Source organism: Neovison vison, chromosome 6 (genome assembly GCF_020171115.1).
Source record: "Neovison vison isolate M4711 chromosome 6, ASM_NN_V1, whole genome shotgun sequence".
Lineage (NCBI taxonomy): Eukaryota > Metazoa > Chordata > Mammalia > Carnivora > Mustelidae > Neogale > Neogale vison.
Genome location: NC_058096.1, coordinates 129,094,952 through 129,107,077, shown reverse-complemented (window position 1 = coordinate 129,107,077; position 12,126 = coordinate 129,094,952). Strand labels below are relative to the sequence as shown.

General features: G+C 54.6%; 1 protein-coding gene across 4 annotated transcripts in view; it reads right to left on the bottom strand.

Moving 5' to 3' along the window:
* Window positions 1-10,100, bottom strand: part of KY (kyphoscoliosis peptidase) — a 43,892-nt gene extending 33,792 nt beyond the window's left edge. For 2 of the 4 annotated variants that reach the window (XM_044255173.1, XM_044255176.1), the window contains exons 1-3: window positions 9,965-10,100; window positions 6,496-6,558; window positions 2,795-2,857 (exon numbers count right to left, since the gene is read on the bottom strand). In XM_044255173.1, the coding sequence (XP_044111108.1) occupies window positions 2,795-2,857; window positions 6,496-6,558; window positions 9,965-10,100 (262 nt within the window). The remainder of the gene's footprint in view (window positions 1-2,794; window positions 2,858-6,495; window positions 6,559-9,964) is intronic. The other 2 variants (XM_044255175.1, XM_044255174.1) reach the window with 1 other exon arrangement.
* Between the last annotated feature and the right edge of the window lie 2,026 nt (window positions 10,101-12,126).

Here is a 12,126-nt window from a genome sequence, read left to right as displayed (position 1 = left end):
GGACAGAGGCCTCAAAAGGAAACTGAGGAGTCACTTTTGGGGCCTGAAATCACAGGGACTCGGGGGATCATGCTCCTGTCATTCCACCCACCCACCCATTACAGACTGATCTTCTGAGGCAGCCCTCTCAGCCCTCTCACGAAACTCCAGGATTCCAGTGATCTGTTTGTCACCCCCTGCATTAGGTTTCTCATACCTGGTGCTCCTGCTAGAAGCTCTTCCCCGTTGCCCATAAGACTGGCCTCCTCATCTCCTCCCTTACGCAAATGTCATCTTCTCAGGGTGGCCTCCCTCAATGACTCTGTTTTACATTGTCCTCACGTGGCAGGCTGTGTGATAGCCCTTAAAGACATCCAGGCCCTCATTCTGGGGACCTGTGAATGTTACCTTACCCACCAGAGGGGACTGTGAGATGTGCCTAAGTTAAGGATCTGGAGAGAGGAAGATCATTCTGGATTATCTGGTGGGCTCAGTGTAATCCCAAGGATTCTCATAAAACGGAGTCAGGAGATTGAGCTACTTATGTGGAGAATAGGCAATGTGACAGTGGTCAGAGACAATGGAGTGATCAGCTACAAGTCAAGAAGGGCCAGCAGCCTCTGGAAGCTGGAGGAGTCGAGGAACAGATTCTCCTCTGGATCCTCCAAAAGGAAACTTCCCTGGGCACACTTAGCCCAGTGAGACTCACTTGGGACTTGTGGTCTCCAGAGCCCTTGAAGAGAATACCTGCGTTCAGCCACCAAGCTTGTGATAATTTGTTACAGTAGCCATAGGAAACTAACACGCACCTCTGGGAGCTCACTCTCCCCCCATCCTCCTCCCGGCTCTGCTCCTTCCTTCACCTCATTCAACACCCTGCACTTTACCTCTGAAGGCTCTCTGTCTCCCTCAGCAGGGAGGGGCAGGAGCCCTTGTCCGTTTTGTTCTGGACTCCAGTTCCTCCCCAGAGAGGTGCAGCCTTTTCCTCACTGGGGCTCAGGCTCTCACAAAACCCCACTGGGCCCATCTTCTTCCAACCTACAAGGCTCTGCTCCGCACCTAGGACACCAAGCCCGCCGTTCTTTCTGCTCTCTGGAAGCCTCGAGGGCTAGTAGGGGGAACGTGAGTGGCCTTCAAGTTGAGAGCATGAGAGCAAGGGTGGGCTGTGCCAGGTGAGGCTCTGGGGACTTGTGGGCCCCTTCCCACGCCCATCTTCCTGGGACACTGTGGGGGCAATGCCCTGTGGAGGCCTGGCAGGTGCATCAGGCTTGGGGACCACAGCATCCCCGGGCTCGGCTTTCCTGTGCACAAGCAGAGATAACACCATGACCCCAACGGGGAGTGTAGCCAGAACTAAGCAAGGTGAGTGATGTAGTGGTGAATCCACTTTCATGTTCATGAGGTGTTGGTTCTTTTTGATTCGTGGTGAGGTGTGTGCTGCTGGTCCGTTTCGGGGAGGCAGGGGGCTTAGGTTTGTCTGGGCGGTGTGCTCAGGGGGACGGCAGGGGGCCCGCTGAGCGGTGCCTGTTCTGGAGCCATCTGCCAAGAGGTATAGTGGCCCTGGTTGCAAGGAAGCTTGGCCTCCTGCTGCTAATCCATCTTGACAGGCCTTTCCTCACTGCCTGCCAGGGCCTGTCTGTGGGGGTGCTGGATTAGTCTGTTTCTGAGGGCAATTCCCCGAGAGACTCTGAGTCCTCCCGGGACTCCTACTTTGCCACTGCCCCCTGGACATGGTCAGATCACTTCCTTACAAGTCAGGGCATCAGCACTGAGAACAGGAGGGGTGCAAGTTTAGGGCTGAGTCTATGAGAGCTCTCAGGTCCCAGGCCCTCAGTCTTTAACGCGGAGCAGGAAACCAAGGTGGGAGGTTAGTATGTGGGTAGGGGCGGAGTGGGGTTACTGGGGGCGGTTGTCTCTAATTAACCTGGTCTCCCCTCCAGCTGTAGCTGTAGAGTCCTTCTGTCTCTACCCCTGCCGCCTCATTCCCCCCCAAGTCCACTCCCCCCCGCCCCCACACCCTGTGTTCTCAGATCATCAACTGCAGAGTCAGCATGGTGACACCCTTGTCTGAGCCCCACAGAGTCCCCCAGAACCCATCCCTGTGAAGTGAGGATCCTCAAGGAAGGGCCCTCTCACTTCCCTCTGCTGAGTTAAATTCATCCCTGGATGGAAGGCCCTGGAAGGCTGCGTCTTGGAAGGAGAGGCCAGGGAACCGCGGTGACTCAGGAGGAGGGAAGGCTTGGACAGTGAGCAGGCAGGGGGAAGGCCGCTTTCCAGAAGCTATGTCGAAGCATTGTTGTGAGAGGGTTAACAGCATAGGTCTTGGGGGTGGCCGTGGGGAGGTGGGGGTCAGGTTGCCCCCCACTCTGATGCTTTCTGGCTCTGTGCTCTTGGACATATGACAACCTTTCCAAGCCTCAGTTTACTCATCTATAAATTGAGGCCAGCTGACAGTACGGATCACATGAGTGTGAAGTTCATTTGCAGGAGGATACTTATGTAAATGGACCACCAGGGTACCTGGCACATGGTTAGCACTCATAAATGTTAGCTCTGGTGATGACAGCAAGGGCTCTGAGGACAGCTGTGGGTTCTGTGGCCCAAGGACTTGATCACTCTCTCCCATGTCATCCCGCAGCCTCTCACTGCTTCCCATGGGATGCGGGGAGAAGGAGAGGGAGACGGAGAGGGTGCTCCAGCATCCATAGGACAGAGAAGAAAGTTTGCCTCTTCCCTTGCCGTGGTTCTGGCTTGGAGAGCAGAGACAGACAGATGGGAGCTGGAGGAGAGGCCACGGGGCGTGGTGAATCCTTACCTTGGTTGTCGTAGGAAGTGATGACCTGGGTCTGCTGTGGATGCTGCTTCTCCGCCAGGCTTCCTGTGAAGCAAGACAGATCCACAGTGACCACTGGGACAATGGCGCGGAATTTTCCCCGGGCCGACCAGGGAGCTGGGTGCATCTGCAAGAAAGGCAGGCTGGTGGGGGGTGAACTCATGCGAGGCCTGACCTAAATGTGTGCCCATCTGTGTGCACACATGTGTGAATCAGCCCCTTTACACACGCAAATGCAGAGGCAAGTGACTGTGAACCTGTGGGCACACACCCTTACATCTCTCAGCGGTGCCAGCAGAAGCTGGGTTTCTTCTCGAGAAGTAGGGTGCCCCTCCCATGGGTCCCAGCTTCAGTGTGGCTGGGCTCAGCCGCCAAAGTGCAAAGGGATGCCTTGCTGATCATCACCCTCTCTGTGGAGTGGCCCGGGGAGTGGGGCTCCTACCCCCATTTTATAGTTGATAGGCCTGCAGCCTGGGCCTAACTTTTGGCTAAAGATGTTGCCCCCAGGGACTTGAGCCCCTAGTCTCCTGATTACTAGGTCAAGCTCCTGCCTCCCTCTGAGCGGAATGGGGACAGCTTGTCTTCTACTCCAGCTTAGGAGTTGGGGTGACCTGCAGTATGGGTCAGTTTCATGGATATTCGCAGGGCCCCCACTATGCAAATGTTCTAGGGATCCTGCACTAGGGATCTTTATGTCCTTGGAACATAGAGCTGTCCTCAGAGCCTAGTGGGGTCAGGCTGCTGTGAGAAAGGCCCCATTCCTACCACAGGCCATGAGGGGGGGGATCCCACAGGCTTTCCTGCCCCTCTTATGAAGCAACGCCTTTTCCTACGTCTTTCCCTTACCTGGCAGCCTGGTCTTGCTGGGTCTGCTGCAGGTATGGGGGGTGTCAGGGGAGGGGCTGGGGAAGAACCAGGGTTGTGGCAGCAGGGCCTTCCCCCACAGTGACCACCCTGGCCTGCCACCTTCTCCCTGGCCTTCCACTGGTCTGCAAAAAGTGTCGGGCCTGCCACTGGAAGTGGTCGCTAAGGGTAGGGCCTGGGTCTGGAAATAGGCCTGCCTTTGGGGCGCTGGTCTCAGCAGGTTCCATTCAGACATCTTCCTTTGTGCACCCAACCAGATCTGCCACTCAGGGCTTCCCACACCTGGGCCCAGGCAGAAGGTGGTCAAGGTGGATAGGCAGGGCTGGGCTGGATCTTTGATCCCCCTGGCAGGGTCTTGCCCTGGAGAACCTGCCTGCTCTAGTCTTCTCCTATGAGCAGGCCCAGCCAGGACCCTCACCCTGAGGGCTGAGGTCGGTGGGCTGGCCAAGGGCTAGGAGCACTGAGTGTGCCAATCCACCGTGATGTCTGTCTGGAGCTCTAGGCCAGACTCAAGCGAGGACAGAGAGGCTGCCTCCTTCAGCCACAGCTGGCTACATGTCCTGCTGGGCTGGCAGATGAAGGAAACAGGATCCGGGAAGGGAATCCTCAAGGAGGACGATTGGCTGGCATAGATGCTGTGGATATTTATAGTCAGGGCTGCACAGTTGGTTTCCCTGTGGCTATGGGGCGTCGGTCCTCATGCTGCTAGGCAGACTTCGGCCAGGACCAAGGAAAGTAGCCAATCACAGCAGGGGAAGCCCGTTGCCGGGCAAACTAGTGGGGTTGGCTGGGCCCGAACACCTGCTGCTCGGAAAAGTTTGGAGCAGTCCAGGCTCCCCCCACCCTGCCAACACCCCGGCTCAAGGAGCACTCAGGGCAGTGAGAAGGGGAGCATGTGCCTTTTTGGATCTGCCCCATGTTCGGCCACATTTGTGCACACTCCACCAGCACAAGCCATCAGCTGCCTCCTTTGCAGATGAAAGCCGTCCAATTTCCAGGGCTGGGTGCCTTGGATGCCAGTGAGGGAAGTATGTACGCAGAGTCTCACCATCAGAAAACACAGAGAGAGAAGCGGTGATTCTAGTTTCTGCATGCACATGTGCAACTTGGAAACATACATAAAATTTTACTTTAAAATACCTATACTGGCGGAGTGATGCAACCCTTATATTTTCCAGGCTCTGCAGAGCCTCTCTCCAGGCCTCCACTTACCTGAAACTCTCAGTTTTCTCTGGTGGTTTGGCAAGAACTACTTTCACCCTCCTCATTTTTTTAAAACTTATTTTTGAAAAAGATTTTTATTTTTTTAAAGTAATCTCTGCACCCAACATGGGGCTCAAGCCCACAAGAGCCGCACACTCCACCTACTAAGCCAGCCAGGTGCCCAGTGATCCTCTTTATTTTGTTGTATTTTCCCACTAAACTTCCCTCAAATCAGGGGCCTTAAAGATGGTAAAAGTAGGGTAAATTCACTGTATTTCAATCGTCTCCTAACGTAATAACATGGCTGAGAAGCCTTAAGATGAATTTCCGACAAATCAAGGTAAGAAAGCTATAACAAATGAAGATGGCTGTGTTTCTTCCCTCCCACCTCAACCCACTTTTCCACTCACCCGCTTGTATGTTGGCCAAGCGTGCATATTTGCATTGCCTGCTGTGCATTTTGTGGACAGGTTGCTGGTGGTCTGATTCTCAGAATTCTAATGAGCCTGCAGTCTAGTTTTCTAACTTGGGCATCTGCTTTGGTCCAGGTAGAGCAGGTGGATCTATTGTCTTATGGCCCTGAAACAAGGGTCAGGAAGCCATCCCACCACGTATGCCCATGAGCCAGGACTCCAAGGGCTGGTCCCCAGGGCAGGAGCATGTCTCAAGTATGATCTGTCTTCATGCATAGGGCAAGGAACACAGGAAAGCTCTTAACCTCCAGGGAGCTGGGATTCTATTGCAGTGAAAAGCATTATGATTATAATCATTAACATGGTCCCACGAAGAAGGCAGGGGGTCTTGACTGTTTTTATTCCAACACCTAGAATCCTGCCTGGCATGAAGGAAACACTGCAGACCTTTGATGAAGGAATGAATGAACACATTTACTTTTAGAATTTCATCCTTCCCTTTTGTTACTGTCAGAAGGGCAGAGCATAGCTGTTTGGTCTCATTCAGCTGGGGGCCCGATTCTCCACCTGCAGAGGATTCTTCACGCCAGCATTTGATGAGTCCAGATCTGAATGTGACCCCTAGTGGGGCCCCAGGAGTGGAGATCTGACTCTTGTTAGAATTCTCACGTGCCCACAGTGCAGTTTCGCTGATGTTTGTTCTTGGAAGGTGGGCTTATGAATCTCTGAAGGGTACAGAAAAAGACCTAGTAGGGTCAGTCCATGGATGGCATTCCTAGAGCTGTCCTGGGCCTGCAGGGTGACAGACAACCGGCACCAGAGAAAGGAGGCTTTGGAAATGGACTTCTCTCAGATCTTACTATATTCTGGGTCCCCAGCCAGACAGGAACACAGCACCCATCTCCCTAGGCCTGGAGTAATAATGTCCCCAAACAGGCCACCTCCTTTCTGAAAAAATTTTCAAAGGATGGATACCGGACCTGATGTGAGCAACCCCACTTCCAGGGGGAACGCACTCAAAACTTGGGGGATGCAATGCCAGGGAAAACTTTCTGGGGTCACAGTGGCCCCAGAGGCATGGCTGAATCACGAGCAGCCACTTTCTGATTGATTAGATATCTAGAGCCAGTGAAATCGAATGCTTCCATCATTTTTCAATGTGTTGAATTAGAGACATAAAAAATAAGATGAAAAGAGAGTTACCATGCACGTCATTTCCTTCGAATTTCTGCCATCTCCGGATTCCGTTTCTGACGCCCTGGAGTCCTGTGGAATATAGGGTCTGGCTTGAGGGTCTCCACAGTGGGAAGACCCAGGCCAGCAAGTGATGGGCCAGCTGCTAATGCATCTGGGCTGAGGTGGGGCTGGAGGAATCCAGCTCTGTCAGCATCCGGGAGAGGCTGCCCACAAATGAGACGCACTTTAAAACATTAAAGGAAAATATTAGAATAGTAGTTTTCGGGGCGCCTGGGTGGCTCAGTGGGTTAAGCCGCTGCCTTCGGCTCGGGTCATGATCTCAGGGTCCTGGGATCGAGTCCCGCATCGGGCTCTCTGCTCGGCAGGGAGCCTGCTTCCCTCTCTCTCTCTCTGCCTGCCTCTCCATCTACTTGTAATTTCTCTCTGTCAAAAAAAAAAAAAAAAAAAAAAAAGAATAGTAGTTTTCAAAGGTGATTGTCAGGGTCATTCGGGGAGAATTTTCCCAGTACAGAAGCCCATTTTTCACCCCATATCTCTGCTGCATGAATATGGAGGCACATTGTGGAAGATGTTCATCATTCATTTTGCCTACCTATTTCCCTATGCAGGGAATCTCCTGCATTTAGAGCTATGATGTAAGGTGGAGGGTGGGCAAAGAGGTCTATCCTTATAGGAAACTCAAGTGATTGTTGGAAAACTGTGAAAATTCTCCCTGGATGATAGTCTCCCAGCCTGCCTTGCAGCTATGGACAAGCTATGGACCTATGCACCATGGACAAGTGTGGCCAAGGCACAGCCACTCTGAGGGACCTGTGTCTGCTTCCACCTTAGGACCTGATGATGCAAGAGAGAAGCGCTCGCTCTCTCTCGCTTTCTCTCGCTCTCTCTCTCTGGTCATGGCTGGAAGTGGCAGCTACGAGGTCGAGTTCCTGGCACAGAAATGGTGTACGTTCTGGCAATGGGAGCAGCTGCGGTAAGATCAAGCTCCTGATGAGGAAGGAGTCCCTAGGGTCCTTTGGTGGCAAAAGAGGTTTCCTCAACAGACCAGCTCAGCTGGGCAGCTGATGGTGCTGTTCCAGGAAGCTCGGCCTCCAGCCCGGGTTTCCAGCCCTTGCAACCCCTGCAAGTCCCCCAGTCCCTTCCCAATGCTCTTCTTTTCTCCAGTGCTCTCTGCAGCCAGGATCCGGGCTTACTGCTCAGAACCCTTTCTGACACCTGTGTGGAGTGGAATGCACACATCACACCAACTTGGGGGAATGAAACCTGACTATGGGGCACTTTTAGACTGGGTGGAGGTGGCTTTAGGCCACCTCCTCCAGGGCACAGGTTAGGAGGTGAGGGTGTCCAGGCATGATTTTGAGAAGCACTGTGTAAAGAAGAATGGAAGGGCCGTAGAGGAAAGAGCAGAGAGCATCTGTTGGCCACCTGGTACACACTCTATTTGCCTCCTTGTCCTTCTGACTCTTTCTGCCACAAGGACACAGCAGAAAGCCACCCGATCACATCTTTACTTAGCCCTCTGCATTGTGACAATTATGGAGCTCAGGTCCTCCTTCACAGAGCCAAGGACCTGGGCTGGAGGGGAGATAGGAGGAGATGCCTGGAAGAGGTGTGGGGACATTTTGGATCTTGTGCCCCAACAGGAGGCCTCGGAACATGCTAATTTAATTCAGTGTTTCCCTGCCTTCAGCTGTGTGGGCCCATAGGCCGGCTTAGCCAGGGGTCTCTTGGACATCAACACTGCCCAGCAGCCTTGGAGGCTGGACACTCCCTCTGCTTCAGTACAGGCTGATTGTAAATAAGTGACACTAGTCTCTCTGCTGGCCTAGTGTCTGGGAGAAACCTCCTTCAGGAAAATTTTGGAGACAAACAGCAGAAATAACAGACCCTTGGCAAGCAGGATCTTCTTGCCTTGCATTGTGGTCATGAGTGTGAAATGTATTGGTCTGGCATCCTGTAGGGTGTGTGCTAGGGGTGGGACGCCTCAGGGAACAGTCCTGATCCCTGCCATTTCTGGGGCTTCTCTGTGTTCCTCTTCCTCTCTTTCTAGTGTTGGAACCTTTAGGAGATATGCAATCAGAGCGGGGAAGGGAGGTGGGGGCTCATAGGCTGACCAGGAGCTGGGCCTCTTGGGGGCCCTCTGGCCTTGCCATACACTGGGGGAGGCCTTCTCAACCACAGTGTCTGGAGGAGAAGCAGCTTCTTTTCAATCAAGGAGCAGGTGGACTTGCCAATTTCCTCATTACAAATACCCGGGTGGGCCATTTCCACCTCTCCTAGGAGCAGCTCTGAGAATGAAAGAACCAAGTAACCCAAACAACTGGCCCCAAATCCCTCCAGAGACTGGAATACCTGATAACATGCACAGCCCTCCAGAATCTATTTCTTTCCCCAAGAGGTCACCAGGAACTATGGGACAGCTCCAGCCTGTGTGACTGGTGGGGGCCAAACCAATCACAGCACCACTGCTTCTGTGGGGCAGGTAGAAGGTGGGGGTTCCGTGCACACAGGGCCTTTGCAGACTGAAGAGCCAGAGGCAGACTCCGAAGAGCTCTGGAGCTGGAGGGCAGGCAGGAGGCAGAAGTCATTCTACCCCATGGGTTATTAAACATCACTCCCAAAGCACTGGCCCATGGTCAGCCTAGCACAAACCTCACACCAGCCCCCCAGAAGGTTCGGGAGGGCTTCCTCCTAGACCTAGGACTAATTCCCTAACTTATGAGGGGCTTATCTAACATCTGTGATTTCCCCATCTGTATTCTCTTCAGTGTGTCCTCTTTGGAGATTACAGTGAGTGCTGCTTTCCGCAACTTCTCTATAAACAGTCACTTTATTTTTCCAGTCTACCCTTCCTCAGACTTTCCTCAGAAAGTCTGTAGAAGAGTCAAATTAATAGATCCGCAGGAGTGGAAGAAAACAGATTTTAGCTGGCCCGACCCAAGCCTGTGTGCCTTTTACACCACCCGTTAAGGCTTCTACTGTGGGAGGCCAGGAGAGGCTTCAAGATAGGGGAAACTGAGGCCAGGAGTTGTGCAAGGACACCAAGCCAGCTCCGTGTCAAAAAGTCTAATTCAGCACACAGACTTCCCTGGGTCCCCTGTGCTCCGCAATGTGCCATGTGAGGAGCAGGCCTCGGCCACACAGGGGTCAGGCCTGAGGCTCTGGCCCCCTTCCTCCAAGGCATCTTCTAACCCAGCTGTGCACCCTTCAGAGAGTGGCTGGGAGGAAGCTGGCTCCCCGGGGGTCTGACGGAAGCACCGACCAGCCCACGCAGGGAGTCAACCCCGGAGCAATCACGGGGCTGCGCATTGCCACGGGACGCCGGTGCCAGGGCGCAGAGGCGCAGGCAGCAACGGGGAGAGGGTCGGTCTCGCTGACCTCATTCGGGGGTGCCTGAGGCGCCCCCCGGCGGGCGGGCCCCAGGGCGAAGAGGCCGAGGTGCGGGGGCCGGGGGCCCGGGCCCGGCGCACGTTACCTCCTCTGCGCTGCGGCAGCGCGCCCGGGTCCGCCTGCCGGTCCGAGTGCGTGCCCTGCGCGGCGCGCCGCTTCTCCGAGTGCACGATTAGCAGCATGTCGATGGACACGGCGTTGCTGTCCTTCTTCAGCTCCATGGTGCCGCCTCGCTCCCCGCCGTGGCGCCGCGGCCGCTCTCGACGCTGCCTGCGCTGCAAATGGCCCAGTGCGCGCCGCTAGCTGGCGCGGGAGACGGTGAGGGCGCGGGAGAGGGCGCTCCCCCGCCGCCGCCGCCGAGCCGCTGGGCGCCGCGTTTCGCTGACTCTGCCAAACACGCCATTAGGGCCCGCCCGGGAGGGCGCTACCCTAACGAAGCCGCTCTAAGTCACCTTTCAAAAGAAATCCCCAGCCGAGCCCTGACCTGCACCCGGGCCGCGGGCGCCACAGCCGCCGGCTCCAGAGAGCCTCTCGCTTGGAGCACTCGTCCCGGCCTCCGGCGCTGTTCCCCAGGCTGGCCCCGCGCTGCCTCGTCCCCCGCGGGCTCCAGGGATTCTCGGGGCGCCTGCGGAAGCTGCTGCAAACATTGACACCACACAGCGCTGTCAACAGTGCGAGTCCGTTCTGGAAAAGGAAAAAAGAGCACGGGGTGGTCCCCCTTCTTCCCTGTGTGGGTTTTGGAGGTCGACGGCCTCCTCTGTAGGAGGGAGATGGGTAGGGTGTTGGGGTCTGGACCTCTGCGATTATGGCTGCACCAGGACTTGGAACGTGACCACTGGGCATCAACTTAGTTCTTTCTGGCCTGTGGTGGAAGTCTTAACATCTCTGTTCCTTCTAGAAGCCCGGCTCACGCTTGGTGGGGCAGGGGGGAGGGGCGAGGAGGAGGCTGGGGCAGCGAGCAGCCTGCCCGCTGTTCTCAGGGAGCTGGACCCGAGAGCCCATCTATTTTTAGTGGGGCCTGGCCAGGCCGGCCAGCAGCAGCAGGGCCTTTGGCTCCGAGTCTCAGGAGTGTTTACAGCCGCATCTGCCTGGTAGTCCTTGGCACAGTGAGCCCACCCAGCCGGGGCCAGTCCCCTAACTTAAGTTTCCACCATTAATAAATGCCGTGCACACAGAAGCCTTTGTCCTGGGGCCCATCCCACTGGAGGTTAATGACCCTGGGTGGCAGCGTGGTCCCTGAGGGCTCCTACCTCCCCCTTGGAGACAGACTGTATTGTGCTAGATTGCAGCTCTAGCTCTGCCACTGGATGCCCATGCGACCGTGGACAAGCCATTTCCCCCATATCCCCACCCCGCTTGTGGGCATTAAATACAGGCTCTCACAGGGCTGTTGTGAGAATGAAGTGTACTTAAGCTGCTTGGCGCAGAGTAAGTGCTCTCCCAATGGTAGCTGTGGTTCACACCTCATTTTAAAGGTGAGGAGGTGGACAGGCAAAGCGACAAGTCAGTGATGGAGGCAGGGGCCGCCCAGATACACCTTCAGCTTCTGAAGGGTTCAGCAACCCCCCACCCCAACCAATGGGACTGAGAACAGACCCTCAGCCTGTGATTTATACCCTGGGTCCAGCCCAATTCTATAGAGTCATCTCTTACTCCTTCCCTGCCAACTCACACATGCGGCAGCCACAGCTGTGACCATTACTCCCCAAACACATTTACCTGGCCTTTCTGCTTCTAGGCTTTCCTTAACATACTAGCCCCACCATCCTGACACCATCTTGAACAACTTGGAATTCAAGAATTTCCACAATCTGACCCAACAGATTCATCCACATCCTTGTTTAGGCTTTGACAAACCAGGGGCTATCTCTATTCTCGGGCAGACCTTTAATTATCTTAATCACAATGAATTGGAAATTTCACGATGCAAAAAGACAAAGAACAGTCAAAATGGTGTATTGTTGCTTTTATCCTCCATTACAGGAATGCTCAGTCATGTCCTTCTGTCATCTACACTGCTTCCACCCTTTTGAAGATGGGATATATTCGTGGGCCCAGTGTTCTGAGCCCTGAGCTGTCTTGGAGATGGGGAATGGTTGACAAGGGGAAGCTTGCTTCTGTTGATGAGATTTTCACCAGAAAGGGTGTGTCCTGACTCACATTTTAGCTTTTCCCAAGAAAGAGTGATGACCACCCATCTTAACTCTTTCAGCCCTCTAGAGATCTCAGGAGGTAGGTTTCTGTCTT